The 24,614-nt window shown below is 42.9% G+C and overlaps 1 protein-coding gene across 3 annotated transcripts in view; it reads right to left on the reverse strand.

Moving 5' to 3' along the window:
• Positions 1-24,614, reverse strand: part of akap12b (A kinase (PRKA) anchor protein 12b) — a gene marked incomplete at its 5' end in the record, with an annotated part of 40,266 nt that overhangs the window by 2,854 nt on the left and 12,798 nt on the right. Inside the window, 3 exons of one of the 3 annotated variants that reach the window (XM_080513743.1) lie at positions 387-4,721; positions 20,893-20,968; positions 22,661-22,727. In XM_080513743.1, coding sequence (XP_080369869.1) covers positions 391-4,721; positions 20,893-20,938 — 4,377 coding nt within the window. In that variant the 3' untranslated portion in view covers positions 387-390. Of the gene's footprint in view, positions 1-386; positions 4,722-8,512; positions 8,595-20,892; positions 20,969-22,660; positions 22,728-24,614 lie in introns of those variants that run through there. The other 2 variants (XM_080513742.1, XM_080513744.1) reach the window with 2 other exon arrangements.

A 24,614-nucleotide genomic window follows, 5' to 3' on the forward strand; every position in this document is an offset into this window, starting at 1 on the left:
TCAGCCTTTCAGCACAAGTTCATCTGCCCCTCACACACACCGCTTCCCTTTAAGACCCCGGCCTACAAAGAAAGGGGTCAACGGCGGCATTCCTGCTTTGATATCAAAGGTCCCCTGGTTACACACAGCCTGAACAAAAGCTTTTTCATCTGGTCAGAGTGCAAATCCCCTCCCGTACTCCCTAATAAAAGTAGGACCCATTGATGTTTCAAAAAAAAAATAAAAAATACTGAGAAGATTGTCTGATAACAAAGGAATTTGAGAACAACTTTTTACTGTTGCAGTCCAAACTTAACATGACAGAGCTACTTTAATGTCAGACAAATGTTATTTTTAATTAAAAAAAACAACAACATGCAAACATAAACAACTGTGGTAAGTTTCACCTGTTCATGACGCTGCTGTGAGCTCTGTGGACACCGGTTCGATCTCCTTCACAGCCTCCTCAATGACCTCAATCACCTGTGCCATCACCTCTGCACACTTGGCTGATGATGCTTGTTCCGTCTCTGCAGCGTCTGTGGTTTCACTGGGGGCCGCGTCCTCTGCTGAATCCGACGTCTGCGGCTCCTCTAACAGCACTGAGAGTTTGCTATCATGTACCGGGCTCACCGTTGACTTATGGGTGTCTTCTGCCTCGTGGCTGTTGCTGCCAAACTCCTCGGCAGCCTCCTCCTCCACTGATGGTTCCTCAAGCACCCGTGCTGTCTGCAGCACCACCTGGACTGGAATGTGGACCTCCAGAGCTTTCTTATTGTTCTCCTCTGTCGGGGCCTCTGACTTGGTTTCCTCTGGCTGACTCTCCTCCGATGGTTTTTGATCATCTTTGCTTTCTTCCTCCTTCTTTATCTGCTCTGGCTCTTCATTGGTTTGACCCTCTGCCATTATCTCTACAACTTCTTCAACCACGACAATTTCTTCACCTACTTTTACTTCCACAGCTTCCTTAGGACCTTCTTTAGGTTTCTCCTCTCCCTTCTCCTCCTTTTCCTCGACAAGACTCGTTGTGACCTCCAGTGGGATTGCATCAATAACCACCATGGCAGCACAGAGTGACTGAGCCGACGTTGCAGCTGGTTTTTCACAAACAACAGGAACTGGGGTGTCAGTGATGATGGGGGTTGTGATTTCAATCTCCTTTTCTGTAGTCGACACTGCCTGGGCTGCTCCTGGAATTGTGGCTGTTGGAGTTGCAGGCTTTTGTGCTTCGGGTGCCTCTTCTGAAATTTTACTGACCGCATCCTGAATGACTGACTGGGCAATGACCGCGCTCTGAGCCTCAACTTCACCATCCTGCTGGACTTCTTCTTTGACTTCCTCGACCTTCTCGCTGACCTGCTCCTTGATGTCGCCGATCTCCGACTCTGTGTTGGTGATGGTGGTGGTGTGTTCTTCAGTCTCAACCACAGCCTCCTCCTCCTTGGTTTCCTCAACCTGGACAGGTTCAGCGTTGGCTGTCTCTGGCACTGATTCCTTTTCGGTCACCATGTCTGATGTGTCTGCCTGGTCAGACTTTTCAGCGGGTGGGGCAACAAGGACAATTGTTTCCGTTATAACAGGGGCATCCTCATCAACTACGGCCACGAGATTAACTGGTTCCGCCTCCTTCGAAACGGTGGATGTTTCGCTATGAACTCCATGAAATATGGATGTCATCTCCTCACTCACGGTGTGAGCTACTTCTTTAACCGGGATATTTTCTTCAGTTGCAGCGAGCTGTTCCATTTCCATTTTCACTTCCTTGGTGTCTACGGTCAACTCAGAGATTTCAACACTCTGTGTGCAGACAATTTCTTCACAGGTCGGTGTAATGGGAGTGTTTATCGCAACTTTAGGAGAGTTCTCAGCCTCTGCAGCTGGCTGAATTACCTCAGACTCTTCCACCACGGTGCTGACAGCTCCAATCTTCTCAATCTCAGCCTCCATACTTTCATTGGCAGCCTGGACATGTGATGCATCGCCTTCAGGACTTTCAACTGGAGCTTCAAGGTAGGTGGATTCAACTTGATGCATTTGGGCCTGAAGCAGTTCATCATTCACAACAGCTGCTTCTTCAGCACTTGCTGGTTTGTCTTCCACCGATACCTCTGAGGTGAGAGCATCACGGATTACAGTCACAGGCTCCACAAGTGCGAGCACAGTCTTCTCCAGGGCCACTTTGGCAATCTCTTTGGTACCGAGACCTGTGCAGATAGCCATGGCTTCATCCTGAGCATGTGGCTGCAAGATGGTGTTTGTCACGGACGTGGCAGTCTCAGTTGTCGGTTCATGCTCAATTTGTTCAGAAGCTGCTTCAACTGCAACATCTTGTACAGCCACAGACATCTGGGTTGGAATTTCACTGATCTTGGCGTCGATAGCTTCCACAACTTCTTCTGCAGTCTCTGACTCAGGACACTGAGGAACAGGGGTTGTTGCTGCATCTGGAGCCGGAGCGACAGGCTTCACTTCAGCGGTAGACAGTCTGCGCCCTGTGCGCCCCGAGGCTTTGACAAACGCAGCTTGATCATCAGCATCATCATCTGCAATGTCAGTGTCAATTGACTTTGGTGTGGCGGCATTTTCTGCTTCCTCGGGGATATCACTCAGCTGTTTTTCATCAGGGTCTTCGACAGTTGCTGGGATCCATGATGGAGCTCTATCTTCAGCTGACACCGCTGACACTTTAATCTGGATGGCAGGTGGTTTTGCTATTGCTTCCGGTTCAGAGTCCTCTTGTTGGTCATACTCTGACATGGGCACCACAGCCGGGGTGTCAGAGTCCTCCTCTCCAGAGCCCTGGTCTGTGGAGGATTGTTTTTCAACCTTCTTTTTCCTGCGTCCAGGAAAGAGCTTTCTCAGAGAGAACGAGGACTCATCTTTTGGCACTTCACTGTCTGACTGGACTTGCTCGGTAGAATCTTCCAGCTTTTCATCACCTTTAGATTTACTCTTTGGCATAACTATGCGTTTCAGTGTGTCCCAGGTAGACTCTCTCTCAGGGGGACTTAGCGGTTCGGGTGAGGAAACAGCCTCTCCTTCACTCTCAGTATTTTGGGAGGTGACAATGGCAGCTTCGGTCTTGACTTCTTGCTCCACCTCTGCTGCTGCAGGCACGTCCTCTTCAATCCTGGTCTCCTCATCATCAGAATCAGAGGTTTTCCTGGTCCTCTTCTTGGGTCCACCCATGCACATTAATGCTTCCCAGGAAACAGAGGTGTCCATTTTCCTTTTGGGCTCCTCGGTGCTGCTGACCAGTTTTTCAGTGGTTTCAGTTTTTGGCTCCTCCTCTGAAGGCTTCTCCTCCTTTGCTTCCTCCTCGACACTCTTATCCGCTAGAGCAGCACTCTCCGAGGAGGACAGGGTGGCTGACTTCCCTGGTTTTTCAACTGTCGCTTCATCTTCACTCTCAGATGGTCTTTTAACACGCTTCTTAGGCGTCACCAGTTTCTTGAAGGAAGACCAGGCAATAATGCCCTCCTTTTTCTTCTCCCCATCAGATGCAACTTCACCCTCGGCCTCTTGGCTCGACTCATTCTGTGTCACCTCCACAGCGATAACGTGCTCTCCTGACTCCTCTGGAGATGAGGGACCACTTTCAGCTTTGGGAGGCTCTGCTGACTCCGTGGATGACTGGAGCTGCTCAGCCGCCTGCTCCCCAGACTCGGTGAGCTTTGACTCCGGTTCTTTCTTGGCTTTCTGCTTCTTAGTGGAGAGCTTCTTCAGGCCAGCTCCAGTAAAGAGCTTCTTCAGGGGGCTTCCCTGTGGCTTTGTCTTCTCCTGCGATGACAGCAGCTCAGCCTCAGTTGTCACCTCTGCTGGGACCTTCTCTTCTTCCACATTATCTTCTGCCTTTTGGTCTTCTTGTTTGGTCTCCTCTGCAGGAGCTGGAGTTTCGACAGAGCTCTCGGCCTCTGGAGCAGCTTCTGATTTTTCCTCCACCGGAGAGGTTGGAGCCTCCTCCTTAGACTCGGGTTTTTCTTCCACAGGAGATTCTGGAGCTTCCTCCTTGGTTTCCTCCTCCGTTGTTACGTTTTCCTCCTTTTCCTCCGCAGCAGTTTCATCCGCCTTCGTGCTTTCCTCCTCCACAGCTTCCTCTTTTTCCGGCTCCTCTTTTGTCTTCTTGATGCTGGCTTTCTTTCTCAAATTAGAGAAGAGTCCACCACTGAAGAACTTCCTGAAGGGGGACAGGGTGGTTTCCTGGGAAGGTGGAGTGGTCTCGTCTTCTTTTTCATTTCCTTCCTCCTTGGCTGCTTCATCAGTAGCTTCTGCAGCAGCACCTTCAGTTGGAGTATCGGTGGTTTCATCTTTGTCCGTGTCTTTAGTGACCTCAGCTTCAGCCGTAGAAGCTTCAGTATCAGCCTCTTTCTCTTCAGTGGTACTTTTCTCTTCGGGAGTTGCTGCTTCCTCCTCCTTCACAGGCTCATCTGTCCCACTGACCTCCTCTCCTTCTTTATCTTTGACCGTCAGCAACTTCACAGGGTCCTTTTCCTCGCTCTTGTCCTTCTTCAGTGTAAACTTAAAGCCGACAAAGCGGAAGATCTTCTTGAATCCCACTTCGTTGGCATCACTGGGTTTTTCTTCTGCTGCCTTCTCCTCAACAGTGGTGATGTCATTTGCATCAGAGGACTCTTTTTCCCCCTTTTCACCATTCACTTGAGGAGTGACTTCATCCTGGATTGTTTCCATAGTCTCAGAAGCGTCTTCCTTCTGAGCTACAGATACCGTATCTGGCTGGCCAACTGAAATGACAAGAAAGACAAAGTTTTTGTGAGAGAGTGATAACATTTCTGTTTGAACCTTTTGACTCGAGTATCCTCAAGAAATATCTTGAATGACCTTTGTAATTGTCCAATGAAGCTAGGATCTCTAGTGTCTGAATTGTTTTTGTCATTATTACTTAAGTCAGTTAAATTAATGACTAGTGTAGCATATCACTGGAGGAAAACACTGTTAAAACAATATGCTTTATTTAGCCATTGACCTTACCATTTGCATCTGCAGATAATCAGGTATGTGAAACAGAATGTATTTGCTGAGTTCGCAACCCCCCCGGGGCAGATCTTTATCAAGTGTTTGACAGTTAATCCTTTGCTATGCAAGTATGGAAAAGAGAAAAATATTTAAAGCAGTGACACTTATAAAATGCTCATTGTCAGACCAGACTTCAATGGTAATGTGGCCCAATGACAGAGAAATATTGAAATTGAAACAATTATCTGTGTAAACCCAAGCATCACATTGAATAAACTTCTATAGTGTTTTTAGTGCTTGACCTGCAGCACTTATTCTATTATCCTTATCCATTTCTGGTTAATTAAACAAGCACACATATGCACACAGCTCCTGTCTGCCACATCTATCTGTGTTTTGACAGATGACAGCATGGGGGGATGACGAACATGCCCAGGCCCCCTCAGATTTCACTACAGTCTGGGAAACCTCACATCTGATACCCGTGAACTCTCAAAACAAATTCCCAGGACTTTTAATGCCTCGATATCAAGTTACATTGTTACACCATGTGCAAAGTGGGGAATACCCACAAGTCTTTCCCTGTCACTCACTAGGAACGCTCACATCAAATACAGAATAAACTATTTCAACAGAGCTCCACAACTCATACAAAAAAACAGGGTACCTTGTCTGTAACCATTTTTTTTTAAATGCTGTACACCGTGAATACTTTGTAAGCACATCTCTATAATTTGTGAAAGATGACTGTTGTTGTCTCACACAAGAATGTACAACTGCGCGCCCACATATGTCTACATCCTTTTACTAAATTATAGACATGAAGCCTCACGCAGTAGCTGTGCATTCCTAGAATATTTACACTTTAAAATAGAAGAAACCTCTTTAACCAGACTAATACATTTGGTAAAATCTTTGGGAAAACATGGCTGGAATACTTTCTTTATCATGAAAATAAGAGTTTTCATACAATGTTGTTGTTGGTGAGGACACACCCATATCTTCTGCATAGTTTCAACTTAAGAGGAATGTGAACTATGCCTTTCACCCCATATTTAAGAAAATTATTTTAGGCTGCTCAACATGATTTAAATTTAAACACTGGGGGATTTCAAGAATGTTTATTTGTTTTTCGGAAAATAAATCTCTCATCTGTGCCCATGGAGTATTCAAACCAAACAAAATGGGCCTCTACGACCCCTCCTTAAATTAAGTCCCAATCCCCTTGACCCAAATTCCACCACAGCAGGATGGATGGGGAGCCACCCCCTTCCCAAGGCACACATGCATGCAACACAATAGCCTTCTAACCCTCCCTGGCCTCTGAAAATAAAGGAAGGGGGTTGGTCAGCTTTTTCTATTATCAAGACTCTGCTGCTCAGAGGAAGTTAGAAATTTAGAGTTTGGTAATTCTACACAATTGATGTAATTATTAAAACAAAAAACAAAAAAAACACACCATGTGGTTTACTAAAGACACAATTGTCACCTGCCTGTAGACCCTTTTCCACAAATAGGTGTTAGATTTAAAGCAGTTGTCCAGTCACACTTGTTAACCAGGCAAGTCAAGCCCAGAAGAACAGAAACTCTTTCAAGTCACGCAAGAAAACAATATAAATAGAAAATTTGATTCATGCTGCACTGCTGAAAAGAGCCAGTTTTGTAACATAATTGCACTATTCCTACCCACTGCTTTTCAATTAACAACAGCTCTGTAAAGACGTGTTGGAGGGGCTATATAGTTAGCAACCAGGCCAGCCATGACCATGTGTATCTACATAATAAAACAGGAACCATGTTGATTTAGCAGACGACTGGCATCTCTCCCCTCTTTTTGATCTTTGTTTTCTGACCCTACTTTTTTTTTCTTCCAGACACACAACTGTTAACATCCCGAGACAGATTTTGGGGGAGTAAATGTGCATAGGAGGAGGAGGAGGAGGAGCAACGACTGTACCCAGAAAGAATGTGTGAGTGTGAGGAGAGAGACGGCTGCAGGGGGTTGAGGAGGGGGACACTGGAAAGGGACAGGGAGTGGCGTTGTGGGGCGGGGGTGTCTGGGCTAACTGGCTTTCGAGGGTGTCACATAACTTGGATGCACACATTCATGGTTGAAACGCTTCTTTCTGTTGGCCACAGGCTTTGTGTTTATGCGAGTGTGAGAGCATGTGGTAAGGCGAGACTCTCAGGTTAAATATCATCACTGCAGCCAGAAAACGATTGTTTGTAAGTCTACACCGGTCTCCAGAGACACCAGATAATGTTTCTGTTGTGCCTGCTTCAGCACTACTTTGGGCTTGTGTGTAAATGAAAGGGGGGGGGGGGGGGTGGGGGGGTGGGTGGAGAGGCAGTTGGAAGTTGAATGGAAGCTATTCTTCCTGCATAGGATGTACAAACTTTGCCTGATATATGCAAATCCTTGTTGTAATTACTATAGTCTGGCTCATGAGCTTTGAAACAATAGGAGTCAGTTAAAAAAAAAACAGGACAGGAGCCACACCCCTCCCCCATCGGAGACGAGCCCAAGGAGGCTTCCTTGCACCCCCTCCCCATTTGCATCAAAGGTGTGGTCAAAGTGTCCCTGTGGCTCCAGGCGACATTTCAACACCATTATCATCACCCACTGTTACATCACTTGTCTCCTTCTTGTGGCTGCATGTTAAATTGGCCAGGAGCACAATACACACAAACGCTACTTTCTATCAATACTGATGTTTTGGCTTTGCATTCCTGCACTGAAACCAGAACCTGAGGTCACCGTCAAAACAAAACATTCCAGCTTTGCTCCATCTGAACCATCACTACCTGTTAAGATCCCTAAAGAAGAATCAGTCTTGGCATGTAATTAATTCCATACGACTCTTTCTCCCTCCACCCTCCCATCCTCGGCCACTAAGCTGAAAAACCCCCCTGGGAATTAGGATCCTACTCTAATCTAATGAAAAACTTCACATGATGGGATGGGGCTGGCTCAGATGGCGACACGGAGTCAAGGAGTGGTAATGAAAACAAGGCTTAGAAATATTTCTCTGAACGCATCCTTCTCTATTTCCTTCTTGCAGATTGTCTCTGTGAGTATTGTTACACCATCATGAAGTTTGGTGGGTGGCTGAGACGTATACTGAACAGTTTGGCTCGCATAGAAGTTTGTTTTGGCCATCGACAGAATCAGTTCAGTGCTGGGAATATTACCGGATACTATGAATGACAGCAGCAGTCGAGCATTGTTTTACTATTCACACGCTGAGGCAGTAAAAGCAGAAACCACCGCTCACTGGAATCACTCACCCGTGCCGGGACTTTTATTAACCTCAATGCTGACCAACCACACCCTCAGGACAACAATGCCTTTAGTCTATATGCCAATACACACTCACTGCTAGAAAAACCTGCAGGATGTGGTTTGGACGATAGAGAAAAGCAAAACAATCATCAATTATAAAATGGCAAATTTAAATACTGATTGGTTCATGAAAGATCAATTTTCTTAAAGAATCACATTTGCAGCAATCAATGAAACTGAATTGGCCTTTGCTTAAGACTGAAATCTTGGTCTTACCTGTTAAAGTAATTGTTCCCAGCATCACAAGCAAAAAAATCCGTTTGCCAAAAATTTAAAAAATGTCAATTAAGCTAAAAAAAAAAAAAAGGTTATGTATTTTCTTACACTGATTATGATGAATGACTTTTTCTTCTTCTGCACACTCAGTAAATTATTTCACTTGGCTGTGCCCAAAAACGTCTGAACTGGATCTGCGGGCAGAAGCTGTGTCGTCCTCTCTTTCTCTTCCAGCGGTTCTCAGCCAGTATGATCAGGAGAGAGGGCTCCACACACATTTCAACAGACTGACACACATGTCATGTTAAGGACCACCCCTGCCTCCCCCCCCTTCCTCCCACCTCCTTTCTTCAGCTGTTCTGAATGAACTCCCCCCCCCCCCCCCCCCCCTCTCCCCCCCTCCTCTCCCTCCCTCCCTCCCCCTCTCCTCTCCTCTCACACTCCCTCGGACCTCAGCGTCCACATGATGAGTGGAACTCATCATGTGATCTTTCAAGGAGACATTTTTTTGTCCAAAAAATCCTAAGCTATTGCTCAAACTTGGACGCCCACACTCTCATCCATACTGCACACTGTCTCACACACACACACTAACTTGAAACTTCTCTTCAAAGGATGTGTGGAGGCACCACAGTCTCCCTCCCCGGCCTTGAGACCATGAGGGTCCATTTTTCTCACAATTCCCCTGGAAAGGGCAAATAGAACTCATCCTTTCTTCACTGTGCTCCCTCTCCCTTATATCTCAAGGTTCATGTCACCAGTCATGAGGAGGAATGTTCATGGAGGAAACCCAAAGGGAATCTCAGGACTTAATATGGCAATCAACTCTTCTCGAACAGGAGTGATTGTTTTTCTTTCAGTTTCGCGGCTTCTATAAACACATTATTCCGAGAAAAATTATGACGCCGGAGCAATTAACTCCATAATAAGCCTTAAAACCTCCACTTGGTTGAGGCAAAGTTCATCTGAGGATCCTACACCCAAATCATGGACAAAGGTGTATGTAAAGTGAATGTTAATCAGTCCCTCTCAATTGCTCTAATGCAGACACATTTAATTCAGCTTTTGTTTGGGTGTCGGGGCAGTAGAGACGAAGAGGAATGCAGATAAATCCTCAGGTAAATACCAGCATAATCAGATCTGTCACACTTCAGCATTGTCCTGCAGGAATGTGTGAATTCCATCTCGAAGGCTCCCACGAGGGTGATAACAGTTTTAATCGAGTGTCGTCTGAAAAGCAGCACCCAGACTTGAAGCTGCGCTCCGGAGGGCCAAATATTAACTCAGTGGAAACTTCAATGATAAACAGGTCAAGCTGCAAAATTCAAATCAAATATCAGCGCCAGATGTTTTAAAGTTCTATGGACAGGAATTCCAGGGTACAGATTATAGTCCATATAACATTTGTGTGTAATATACATCAACCAGCAATGAAGAACCTGAACTTGTCCTGAGCTTATGTGTTGTAAAAACATCTGATATCACAGCAGGATTCTTCGCGAGTAACAAAGCCATATTATACTATACAAAATATATATGGACATATACTAGATATATGAAACGCATAGAAAATATTGATTAGAAATAATGTGTAAAACTACATTGTACAGGACTTATTTTCTCCCAAAAAATCTGAAATCTCATTTGTGGACAAGTTGTCCTACAATCAGTAGTCACTGACTATTTCACATGCTGCTGAAATAGCAATTGGAATTAAACCTGTTTGGTTTGTTTAAAGAGCGAATGTGTTTGTTGCTTGTAGCTTTTTATAGCAGAGTTAGAGAATTCACCTCTGTCAATAAAAGCCAGCTCCTTCTTGAATGAGGTGCCTTTTGCAGGCCCGCATGTGACACCACTAATATAATTATTTACTTATCTCTAACATGCAGACAGGATCTGTCATGATCCTCAGAGACTTTTGTTTGTTGCATGAAGCCCATCCTTTCTCATCATGTCCAGGTCTTTTAACAGTGCCCAGAATCACTCGGTTCTTCAGACTGTCCACATATTAATAAATAAGTGTATATTAGCTAGTTTGTTTAGACTAATGTTGCTTTTAAAGAAGAGAACAGACACGAGGATTATGTGCATTAAGTCTCGTTTTCTTACACATTAGACTATTATTGCTTAAATTTGTAAACAAAAAAAATGTATGCTTATAGCTGACCCATCCACTAATTCCTGCATGGTGGAAGTTAAGAAGCAAACAAGTCCCTTTCTGTATAACATTACCGGTATTTAAAATATACCAATGAAAAGTTTCTTTTTTAAATCTAACCAAAAGGTAACAAGGTGACTCTAAACAACATTAGAAAAAAATGTTCCCCCTCACTTTCTAACACTTCTTCCTGTGAGATTTTTATCAGAGCGACGAAACAGAGAGAGTTGTGAATGCGTCATGTTTTATTTATCAGAGGTGGGCAGAGTGAGAACAGGGGTGAGGGGTGATGTCCTGCGGCTCAAGTTTCCAAAGGATAATGACATTATTCTTATATCATTAAAGTTTTAAAAGGTGCTGTGTTTCCAACACGTCCCGCCCCTTGTCTCATCTTTAAATCATCAGTAAATTAAGTACCATGTTTTAATTTAAAGGTTAAATGATATTTATGTTAAAGTGGGATAATAAGGAACTGTAAGTTCAGAGTAAAACCCTGTGGCTGTATCGTGAACAGTCACTGACAAAGAATTTCACTCTCACACACCACTGAGGCATTCAGATACTGTAGCGACTCATCAAAAAGGTATTTTTACGATTTTCACCGGTTGCGCAATAAATACAGCGACAGTATATTGTGCTGAATGGACAATGAGTCAATGTGAGTGGGAATTAAAGTGAACACCTTCAATGGGTCTCTCTTTTCCTGCCTGCCTTCCTCCATGTGACTCATCCACATCAGTCACATTCCTGGACTTCCATACACACAGAGAGGGTTTTTTTTTTTGTTTTTTTGAAACCACAATGTCTTGGAAAGACTGAGAGAATCTATATAGTTCATCTTTGAGTGATTAGAATCGAAGAAAACTATCCAAGTTTGTTTTTTTTCCCGGTTTATTTGTATCTCAATCCACAAGTCATTACACTTGTAAAGAAACGTGAACGTCTGCAGAGAGAATACTATATTATTGAATAACTGTGAGGCAAAAGATGCTAAATAAAAGCTACTTCTGTGGTTTTATAAGCTCCAAATGTGTTATTTCGTGTCAGTTGGCTCTCAGGGTTAATTCAATTTTCTTACTAAACTGTATCACACCCACTGAACAAGCAAAGCCAAAAGTAGTCACTGAGTGGAGTCATGTAAGACCAAGTAGAACCGAAAATCAACACATATTACAAATTGAAACCTATTATGGACTTTAGTATGTTTGAGTAAAGCCTGAGTTTACAAAGATCCATGTCTATTAAAACGTCCTGAAACACCACAGATGTCCATAAGAATAGACTAAGACTTTGGATTACATATTTAATCGATTGTAAACAATATATAGTTTGACAAGCTCATAAGAGATGATACAATAGTAAACACACTGTCAAACCGAGGCAGGCTTATTAAATAAAAGGCTTATTTGGATTCAAACAGTTCCTGAGTCACAACAGTAAATAAAGCACAGTAATGTACTTTTAAGCTGCCATTATGTCTTAACAACACAGTGCAGCGAGTGTGGGGGTGACGCCCCTCGTATCTTGATAAATCAGAAAACGTGCCTCGGTTCAGGAATGTTTGAGGAGGGGTCCTGAATGGCTGGGTGGGTTGGGGGTTGGGGTGCAGGGCGGAGGGGCTCTTTTGTGTCCTGTAAAGAAGCTGAATGACATCATTGGACAGCCCAGAAGAAAACCGCCTCTTTAGTCCTCCAAGAAAGGATGATGTTGAAATAATCGGAGGAAAGGGAACCAAGGGCAGTGTGTGAAAGGGCTTCAGATCACAGAGATTTTTTCATTCACATTCATTTCTCCTACAAATTTGTTCTTCTTCTTTCCTTTTCATACTGCCGTTTATCACCCAAATACACACTTCAATCCTCTTTAATCCTCTCTTACTTTCCCCCCCTCTGTCTCTCCTATCCCCTCAAACCGCCCCCCCCCCCCAATCCCTCCCCTCCCGCTGTTTGCGTGTGGGCCGGAGGGATGGATAAGAATGTCGGACAGGAAACAGTCATTTCTTGACATCACTATTTCCTCTTCCTTTTGCCCATTTCCTCGAATCACATGCACTCTGCACTCTGCACGTTCTGTCCGGCAACCTTTCCGCTTTCTCTCCGGGACTGTACATGACGCCACGTAGCGTGAGGAGAGGAGATAAGGCTGTGACGTCTCGCTTGTTGCGCGTCTGTTTGTTCCAAAACAATGAGAGAGAGAGAGAGAGAGAGAGAGAGAGAGAGAGAGAGAGAGAGAGAGAGAGAGAGAGAGAGAGAGAGAGAGAGAGAGAGAGAGAGAGAGAGAGAGAGAGAGAGAGAGCATTGCGTAATATGTGGCAAATGATGAGAGTTCAATTTAAGATCAAGGATGCTTGTTCCAGTCGCAGCTGGTCTTCCTCGAGGTTGAAGCGAAAAAGGATGCTGCACTTCTTCTAGAAAAGTGTGTTGAGCCAACATTTGCCATCTGTTGTCTTCACGTTTCTCTCTGCATTCCTGGATTATCTGCACCATTTGACATTCCCCTTGTTGCAAAGCTCGATCTTGTCTTCCGAACTGGAATGTAGAAATGGGGGAAGTGAAGTTGTGAAGAGCTCCTCCTGGGGCCTGAAGAGGCCTTGAAACTAGCCAACATTTACAAATGAGCAAAGAGGAGTGATCTTGAGCATCAGTGTGTTGGAGAATTCAGGAAGAGAATGGTGTGTGTTTTAAAGCAAATTACACACATATCAAATATCTCTGCAGATTTTCTAAACTAAAAGAAGGTAGAAGCTTTAGAAGCTGTTGCTCAAAACTGGTCTTCCTGACTGCTTATCCTGTTTTCTTTCCTCAGTCTCATGGTCATATCTGGTTTACATTAGCATCTGGCAAACATCCATTAGCTTGACGCTTCATGTAAACTTAAGAAATCTACAGCTTAATACATCATTTAAGCTCAATTGAGTGTTTAAGTCTACCATTAAATGAAAAGGCCTCAGGAGTGAAATGATTCTATATCTTTTCTCCAAAGGTTTGAGGCCTTTTTTTAAAACAAATGTTGGTTACTTAAGTCCAGGCAGACTGCTGAAGTGTCATGTAACAAGACTTCACTTCATTTCTGTGTTGGAAACAAGTGAAAATCTCCACCTTGCTGACATATACCAGGCTTAGAGGTTTTTAAAAAAAATGACCTATTAGAGTGTATGGATACTTGCAGCATTGTAGCAGGGGGCATAACACTATTAAAGACGAAGGAAAAGGAGGGGTTGGCCACATTCTTGGTCCATTCTTTCAATCCACCGTGTGCCTGGGGGAGGTTAGAAGTTGTGGCGAGAGATTAGGTTCCCTGATGCCGGGAAAGATGAGAGAGGAGTGCCTGTGGAGACGAGCAGGTCTTGGGGGGTGGGGGGGGGGGGTGGGTCTGAGTGTCCTGGTGGGAGCCTATCATGAGCATAGAACTGTACTGGGAGAATTGACGGCTATCATTTAAAAGCCAATCCAGTTTTACAAGTGGCCTGCAAAGATGTTTTGTTCTCAAGAATGAAGGCAAATAGACAGAATTCAAACTTTAGTGCTAAAACTGTTGTTCTAATGTATGCTCCAAAAATGATTCATCTTTCCAAACATGGGGCTTTTAAAACATCCTCCTCCCCCAACACACAGTTTACAAATGATGAGGAATAATTCAAGAATAAAATGACACTGATTTCAAAGCTGATCATTTATTGCTAAAATACAGATAAAGTAAATCTGGAAGTCTTGAACCATACAACCGAACCACTCCTTCTCAGTTCTACTGTGAGCTTAGCCTCCTTCATAATGATGCAATGTTTCGGTTTTCTCTCTGAAATCTTAAGTTTCACTCTGACCCTCATGTTTTCCAGGGTTTTTTTTCCAGCAGATTCAGCCAATACAGCAGGTGGCTGTATGCAGAACACTACAGTAAGAAATAAGTCAGAAGAGGAAGGAGAAGAGAGACATTTCCCTGAGAGACTAATGTGAAATAGATGGAGTACCTGTCATAAAGCTATCAATCTGTTGAACTCACCAACTGAGATACAGCCACGCATCTGTAGTGAAGAGCAGCAGTCAAAGTCTGGGCACAGATTCTAGTGTCGTTCACATGGGGGGAAAAAACAGCATGATGGAACGAACTATTTCCATTTATGCCTGTTAATAATCATATCGTCTATTATTTGATGCATGATTGTTGACAGATACGCATTAAACGTACACAGAACCTACACAAGTCTGGTTTCCAGCTGCAGCGGAAAGCTGAATTTAATTAACATTTGTTTGACTTTATTGACTGTTGCTGATCAGCAGAGTGGAGAGTTGCTGCTCACGATCAGCCCAGATATTATTGAAACACCAATATGTCACTGGCTAATGATTGAAAACTGCTAATAAAACAGCCTGTTGCCACATGAGGAATCCATTATTTTTATATCCTGTGATAGATGAAAGCCATCGTGATTTGCAAGATATAGATGTAGGAAAAAGAAAATTATAATGAAGCATCCAGCTTTCAAGGGGAAAAAGCATGAAAACTTTGCTTAGAGGTTTAAACGCAAATACTGTGTTGGATCTTTATAAGTTGATCAATTTGTATAGCAAATACACTTAAAACATAATCACATCAACATGTGAATGTTGATTTAATAACATGATGTTTTAATCATGTTTTCAGTGTGGGAGGATTGGATCTGGCTGAAAAGGAGCAGGAGAGTGGACCTCTGCTTCACTGACCCAAATAAACATCAGATCAAAAGTTGCGTTTGATGAAATGAAAGCAAACCCTCCTGTTTGATGATTTTCTAGGCTGAGATAGCAGCTGACAAATGGCAGCTTTCTAATAAAGTTCTGTTATCGTGTTACACCCTGAAGCACAGCCTTAAAGCACCCACTTCATAACAAACGACTAAATAAAACGTGCTCACACAGATGAGCATAATTGAACTTGTGACTGGACAGTGATGGACCTCGAGGGGCTATGTGGGCTTTCAAACACTCCAGTCTGAAACTCAACCTCCCTCACACTTTCCTCTGGGACATTCTCCCTTTTCCTGAAGGAAGCTAAATCACTCTGATGTCTTGCGGCAAGTTAACAGATCAGTTTGCACACAGCCACAGCGCAAATCAAGGAAGAGAGCTATTCCATCTTGCAGTGTGAAGACAATAGAAGTGATCCCACATCTGAACCAGAATCACCGGCTGTAATGAACACTGTCAGCTGGAATGTTAAACAAACGCGGGCAAATATCCAAGTGGATTCAGGGGCTGGATTGCATTAGGATGACCGTACAGCTTCAAGCCTTATTGGCAGAGATCAGACGAGGCTGATGCGAAGGGAGAGGTCCTTTCCACAGGCGTGATGAACGTCTTGGCAACGCCGCCATTCCATTCCCCGGGGCAAAGCAAAAGTAAGTCCATCCTGGGATGAAATCATGGCCACACATAAAAACACACGCGTGCATGCCTCCAGTAGAAACACACTCCAAGTCTGTTACCTCGTAAAAGTTTACACCTGCAACCAAGAAGGGCGAAACTCGTGAACAAACCAGGGACATCTTGACATAGTTGAACTACCGAAATGTGTGAAATACAGTTTGACAAACTAAATAACTGGGCTGTCTTGATGTTACTATTCATGACCTCATATTTTTTGTTGCATTCAGTTATTATCTTTATCCGTACCGTGTTGAAGTAAACTTTAAAAAAAAATGTGTGTTCGCATCGCCCAAACGAAACGGTTTTTCCCTGAAGAAAAGTCTGGTCCGGATCAAACAGGCGAATGTGGACACGCCTTGGACTTTTTAAAATACATTCTTGAAACACACAGAAAAACCTTTAAAGGAAGACCCAGATTATTTTACTGAAACTTGGATTCTTTGATTCCAAATTAGATTTTTTTTAAAGTTTATCGAGATTCTTTCAAAAGACTCTTTCTACGAGACTTTTAACTCTTTAATCTAGTTTCCAGACCTGAGCAGGAATTGAACTGGTATCTTCAAAAACAGACAAAGTTTCTTTAAACAAGACCCAAGACTCTTCAATGTATCCTGGGACTCTTTAAAACGCTGACAATCATCAGCCTGCATGAAACGTTGGCTTTGCTAAACCACCACACACCTTCAAAGTAACTTGAAACTTTTAAATCAGACATATAAAACGTTGTTCGACCAAATGGTCAAACTGCATGTTAAAGGGTTAATGAGGAACTTCATTAGATCGATTTAACAGGGTGAACCACATCCTCCAGGTCCAGTGACATGATGAAACAAACAGATGTGGAATAATTAACCTGCGAATGACGACTGGCCTCACTTCAATTAAAGCGCACACTTTTTCAAACGCGCTTGAAGAGTCAGCACTATCTCCCCCTCATGCTTTCCAGTAAAATGTTTCGAGCCTGTCAGCCATCTGGGAGGGTCCGCCTCGGCCCCGGCCAGAGAATTACGTCAGCTTTGATGTCATTCTTTGAGCTCCCACTGCATCCCGGCTAAAACTAGCAGCTCTCATACATGTGCGGTCTTTAATGAAAGTCTACATGGAAAACACAAAAGTCAACATGCCTCCTCACAATTACACTTTTACTACATTGCTTTAAAAAGTAATAAAAAAAACATTAGTTTAAAGTGGTGAATAATGACCACAGTCCAGTTTTTTACCCATAAAAGTGCTTATAAACTGCTTATTTCACATGTGCAATGGCTCTCTGCCTATCCTCCAAGTATTGATTCATAGGCATCCATCTTTTATGCCACTTTGTATATATTGAGTGTCTATGGTAAACACTGTTTCTTAAAGAAATTGACCTCCCAGTGCAATTTAACTGTCTGTTTTCGTCCTTCTTGTTTTATATTGTAACAATAAAAGCAACACTGGATCTGGAAAGATACTTTTTTTTCCCCCTTTTGATTCACTGTGTAGGAGTCATTCCTTTTCTAACTGATACTGTCAGCGGATGTTATACATAGCTGCACCAGTCATGAATGACTCTGTCTTTGTCCTTATCTATTTTTACTCCTTCCTGGCACCAACTCTCATATTTCTTTTTTCCTGCAGCAAAAGACTTCTGAGTGACTCTTATAAAATTCAATGTAATATTCATTTCGGCTTTTTTCAGCCTACCTGCAGGCAAGTTGTAAAACTTACATCTCAAAGTCTGTAGCTTTTTTTAAAGGGTTTTTCAGTTTTTCAAGCTATTTGTTTTCACTTTGTTGTGTACAAATCAGGCCACCTCCACATGTATGCACAGCACCCAAGAAGCCTAAATTAGTCTTCATTACCAGAGAAGTTCCAATTCAATGTTGAATTTGCGCTCATTTACTTACGAAGCGCATACTTTGAAATATACATCAGTTAATTATTTGTAAAGTTTTCATCAGAACTGCTTGAGGGATTCTAAACCGTCACTGCCAGACATGTTCACCTCGTGTGAACCAAACGACCATATGCGGACCCGAGTGTGTGTGTTCACAGAGGGAACGGCCACGAACAGACGCACTGGGGAATCTAACTCTGGACAATTTACAAACTTTGATATCAATTCAAACAAATCCTTCCAGGATTTAATCAAGCATCCCCTGACAGATGATAGAGTAAAATATTGTTACTGCAATGTATACTCTGTTTTTCTTTCCTTTTTTTTTCAAATAAAAAAAAAAAGAAAAGAAAAGGTCTTAGAATAATGAATAATTTACTGCTGGAAACATGTTTTTCAGGCCCACCTGGATGGTGTGTGTAGTGTGTGCGATGTGTTTGTGTAGTGGAGCTTCAAGTCTGGGCCGGTCCTCAAATCGTAAACATTCTGGCATACCTGATAGACAGAGATTGTGGCTGTGTGTTTGCGTATGTGTTGCTCTTTTGATGTGCAGCCAGACCTTTGTTGATTTTTTTTGTTGTTGTTGTTGTTATCAGAGATTCCTCTTCTCTTCCTGTCTCCCACAATGCACAGCTGCTTTTATCAGGCTGTAAAGGGGGTCCTGCAGAGCCAGGACGTGATAGTCCTTCATACTTCTCACTTCTGTGTCTTCTCCCCCTCCTATTATGCATGCCCCCTTCCTTTCACTCCCATGCACTCTTTTAATCTGCAGACATGAAGGTCACTTGCATCTGAAGTTTTGTGCCGTTTATCTCCTGTTTTCAGGCGTGCGAGTGAGAGCACCTGGTGGTAGAGAGAAACGTGCAGAATCGGTGTGACACGGAGCAGCTTCTGTGGATGTACAACGCTGGTCGGTATCACGTCTCGTCGTGCATGAAATACAACTACTGACGCCGGGCACTGGTTGATGAATGACAGAGAAAAGACATTCATCTACATCCAACATGCGTTTCAAATCCACCCTTTTTGGGGTTTTTGGCTCCTCCTGTTTTTGTAAAGCAGCATTCAGCAAGCGTGGGGTTGTTGACTCACAAATAGGGAATGTGAGGCGCTTTCATGCAGGTTATTCAGCTTAGTTTGACGCTACTGATGATCTATTGCTGCAATATCGTAGATAAATCCCAAGAAACTGACGACCGAACACAGGTAGCCTAATTTTCTAAGTGAGAGAAATGTCACGACCTTGCTGCGAGTAGGACGCTGTACCAAATGAACAGTTGGCTGATTAAAAAGCAGTAAAATGCTGGACCATATTTTCTGTTTACGTTCCTTTTCCTTTGAATTTTTCCTGCACGTCAAGAAACACATTTATTTGTGCATGGTCTGATGAACCAGGAAACGCTTTAGAACTGTTCTGCTCGGGAAGTAATTCCCAGTTTCTGGAAATGAAGCATGTATGATTTATTTTAAAAGGCTTTTGCTAACTGGCTTGCAGGACTTTTAGGACAGAACGGTAATTTAAACAGGATAGATGAGGCGCATGATATGATGGAACGGATGGAAATTAAATCTAATAGACAAAAAAAAAATCAGGTCAAAACTCTGAGGACTTGACTGAATCCATTCTTGTCTTGTGACGGAAAAAGTAATCACATTACCCTAAACCTGATATGACTTGGTTATGGCGCATGGGAATAAAATGTTGGGGCACCTCAATTTTTGCATGCATAAATGCACAAGATCTAAGCACTCCCGACAAGGTAAATATGTCGACTCCCTCAATTCTGGTCATAACTTTACACATCGCTGATTCACTTACAGTACATGAGCACAGAAGAAACTATTTCAACAAGTGAATGACTCTCCACTCGTCTTCCAGCCACATCAACTCTCCCGCTCTGAAAAGGGTATCGGGTTTCACTATGAACGGACAGAATCGCTTCATTAAATAGCTTATTAAATAGGTTATTTGACAGAGTGGTATGTGACATATCTCTGTGTTTTAAGCAGTATAGGGTTACTCCTTCCTCTGGGCCATAACATATTATGAAGTGCACAGGTTGCTTTGTGCTGGGGCCCGGGTCACGGCCTACTAAATATTTAGGGAGGGCGTACACGGCCCTGCAGCCCTCCCAGATGGAGGGAAACACGATAGAAACAGAAAAGAAAATAAACACGGTCAGATTTAGAGAGAGACAGGAGAGAGCAGCAGCAGGTTGGTGCATGTGTCACTTTAAGCAGAAACTGAATTTAAAGCTGATTAATGTTTATCTGAAACCACTTGCTCGTGGATTTGTATCTTCATAGTAAGAACAATGGTTTGGCAGGTCTCCTATTTATAAAAAGACAAAAGAGCAGGGTCTGCTAACACTATTAATAGTGAAGTACAAATACCTGAAATTACTTTGTGACTTTGCACCTTTGGTTTAGGGTCACACCGCTGCAGCTGCTCACACAGAAGGAGATGCTGAGCTTTAAATCCCCTCTCATCCATCTGATCAACCGGCATTACACTATGACCGAGCACAAATTTACAAAACAGGTGTGTGCAGGTCAGTTCCTATTTACATACAATCACCTGATGGGTTAAGAGCATGTTGGTATGTGGGTGTGTGTCACAGTGTGTGTGGCTTTGAGGGAAAAAAACGAAGGGGAGGAAAAAAAAAATCCCATGTAGGTGTCCCCCGTGTGTTAACAAAAGGATTAGCTCGGGATCAAGTGGATCGTGCAGAGCCATAAAAACGTCTGCGGACAAGAATTTTTCACACACTGAAAGGCGACCCCACACAAACAAGCTTACCTTCTGCTGGAGAAAATCCCAGACACAAACACACACAAACACCGCCACCACACTGACCACATGAACAGCTCCCAGAGACACACGCACACACACAGTAAATAAACAGTACCGGTACTGACAGGATGCACACACACACACACACACCTTCTGCCAGCGTGTTGTCCTCCGAGTGTCCGTTCAGGCTCGTCATGCTGGAGATTTGTCCGTTCTTCTGCAAAGCCTAAGAAAAAGAGACACAATAAGAAACAATGAGCTGGTTCACAAATAAAGATCCACATCTGCGCAGAACCTTGACGTGTGTCACACCTTTGTCTTTCACGGAACAATAAAAACCACAGTATCAGCAAGGAAATCCACGCACACACAGGGAGGAACATGCAAACTCCACACGGAATGGCCTGGCCGGTATTTGAACCTGTGACCTTCGTGCTGCGAGAAAGAGCAACAACTTCTAGTTCACCCGGAATTTTCCCTGCCAATACTAAACAGGTTTTCTTTGCCGTTGACTTTAGTTTTGAAGTTAACAACAAAGAAAAGTTGGTTGGCATTGGCAGAGAAGATCTGGCATATTTTTCCTGGGCGTGATTAATATGCTCCATACTCAGCTCTGCTGCTCATCTCACAAATGCATGTTTAAATAAAGGTTTATAAAGGAACTAATCAGGGTTTTTAATAATATATGATTTATTGCTAAGAAACATTTTACAAAACAAAGTAATCTACTATCTTCCTTAATCTTTGTAAGTCACTCAACAATATAGGAATTATCTCAACTCTCACCTAATTCACACAGAAAAAGATTGCGTCGGGATTCAGCTGTTGGTAAATATCAAAATACCTTTTACATGCGTTTGTCCAAAAGATTTTCTTTCCCAAGGTGCCCTAAAATAACCAGCATTTTATTGAAGAAGAAAAGGCAATGCTAACTGAAGAATAATAGGTCAAAGCTGCAGCGCTCTTTTCATCACGGTGTTAATCCCCTTCATCCCACTCTCAGCAAGTAGTGAAGAAAGTTTCAATTTCCTTAAGGTGCCCAAAACAATGACAGCCTTCAAGTGAACTAATAAAAAAAGCAGCAAGAGCAATTCCACAGCTTGTTATCATATCACGCGCTAATAAACTTCACAACGGCATTCAAATGATCCAGATCAGTAAATGAATGTATTCGGTTCAGCCCAATCAGGTTTGTCTGATCAGGAAATCAGACGTCTTGTCAAATGATTTAAAAGGAGATGAAAAAGCATGGGTATCTGTCTGTACGAGGTCACAACACACAGTCTGGCTCACACAAGGTTTGAGTAATCTTTGTTTTTGGCAGTGACCAGCTCCAAATGATAATGATAATGGCAAGCAGGACTGAGCTTTTGTGTCCCGGCCACAGGAGAGGGAACCAGAGCCTCCCCGCAGAGGTGCTAATATAACTAATGGACAAGTCAGGCTCCATTCCCAGCAACCCTGAGTCCTCTTCGAAAAGCCCTGAAAAATGACACCGGAGAGGAGACAATCTGCTCGGGGACAGGTTTGAAGGATGGACTGAGAAGTGAGGAAAAAGAAAGGAGGAGGGAATAAATCAGCAACCTGCTCTAGAAGTGGCAGTAACTGAAAGAAACAAGCTGGATATAAGATGTTTATCCTCTTAAAATGCAGATTGTAGAGCAGAGGCATAACAAAAAGAAATGTCACTGTCACTCTGAAACTCTTTTCTTTCAAGTGGTGTCATTGATCCTTTTAGTTTATATAATGTCAAAAAGAAAGAAGTTTCTTAAAGGAGACAACCCGTTTTATTCCCTTAACTGAAAAGTTTGTATATTAAAGTTAAAAACAGTTCAAATAAGTCAAATTTTCGTGGTCAGTACTCAGTGATCGATTGGTTGGTTTAACAGTTTGTACAAAAGGTTAAACAAAGATTTACCTGAATGTTGTAGTCAAATTTCACTCCCACAATCTTCGTCTGCCTAATGGGGTTAACTGTATCAATCTCTTCCTTCCACACTGACCCCTCCTCCTTCAAAGTTTCGTTATCCAGCTACATTGCAGTAAATTGCACCTCGCCAGTCACTTTGTGAATACAGAGACTTTTTAATTTGTGAGCACTGAAGAGCTAAAGTACATCAAATGACAGTGACCGGTTGCTTATGCAATAACATTTCAAAACAGACTCACTGCATGCTCAAGACACACCTTTCATTTCTATTCACTGCGTGTCTCCACCCAGTCTATTGAAATCTTGTTTTTTGGATCTGCTACATTTCCTAAGTGCACACAGGAGCCACTCTGTCACTTCTAATAGGCCTGATCTACCCAGGAACAGACGAGCACAACAACCAACCCTCCCCGGCTTATGTAAGGCCTGTTCTTGACAAAAGAGCCCAGTTATTATCGCCTGTTGGACCTAATTTGCATTGACTAAGCTCATTTCAGACACGAAACCATTCATTTTTTCTTTGACACCATGCACACATTGTCGTTTACTGTTTGATTATCTGTGAAACATGAAGATGAATCATTTGTGTTGCAAATACTTGCCATGATTCCAAACCTCAATGGTTTAAATGTGTACACGTGCTGTCCTGTCATTTTTGTCCACAGGGTCTCGCGATCAGACGCGGTGCTGGAGAGTCACCGGCTGACCTCCAGGCCTTCAGCCACCACACCCTCCACTTGTCTCCCTCATGACTGGGATTCCCCTCATTCCCAGCATTCTTTGCTATCTTCGCTGAAATTTCACAGATCATCCCAACACCTGACGCTGCATCCACCAAATGCCATCTGTGAACCACAGATAGACTGACGTGGAAGAGGTGGAAGTGTCAGTCTGAGCCTGACCTAAAAACCTAAAGACGGACTTCCTGCACCAGAAATGTGCACAAAAGAGCACAGAACAACAAGCCGTCTGCTTCAGAAAACAAGAAAACAGACAGAAAAACAACGGAAGATTGATTTATTTCCTGTTTGATTGTTTTAGCTTTGTCAGATCAGATTTAAGATTTTGAACGTTTTCCTGTTGGAAAGCGTTTAAGCAGCTCCGTCTTTAGATCTACATGCTGTAGAATAATTTCTGTTGTGCAGTATGATATGATAGTATGAGATACTATCACGAGAGATTTACACAGTATACATGGGCACGTACATTTACTTATTGTATTCCTGCAGATGCGTCGCACTCTGAGTCGTATTGACAGGCAGTCACCGGGAGTGAGATCCAGCTCAGCTCTTTTTACGTGTTCTTGATCCCATCTTTGTTTAAGTCCTCACAAGTAATGCTTTTACGTCTCTTCCTCCGCGGCGTCTTTAGCTAAACTGTTTACACACCCATTAAGAAGCACTTGGTGTCCAAAGAAAATAAGACTGCACGGCGCTTAACCGACGTGCTGAGTCATCACACACACTTAACTAAATACATGCCGCAGTTTGAATGGTCCAACTTATCAAATCAAACTTTGCAAACCACCCGTGTAGCAAATATCAATCATCATAGTGTCCAAAAAAAACCCAGATCAATGTGATCCACTGTGGCTTAATTATGTTATTAATTTCTTTTTATAGGATCTTTTATCATTGATTGGGCCGGGGACTATATTGACAAAATTACACAACTCTTGCTCTTGTTGCACATTACAATGATAAGTTAACTGTCTCAGAACATTGAGGAATGAGTTTCATGTGCATGATGTTTTTTTTTAATTCTGAAAAAGAAAAAAACAGACTGACGCTTTCAATCTGAACATTCTTATGCACAAAGCTACTTCGCAACATACACATGATTACTACACTTTTAACTTTCTATTAACTGTCACTACTGGCAAGACTTGGATAACTACTTCCTCTCAATATAAATTCGAGACAATTCAAAAACTAAAAAGTCA

Source organism: Blennius ocellaris, assembly GCF_963422515.1.
Source record: "Blennius ocellaris genome assembly, chromosome: 18".
NCBI classification, from domain to species: Eukaryota; Metazoa; Chordata; class Actinopteri; order Blenniiformes; family Blenniidae; genus Blennius; species Blennius ocellaris.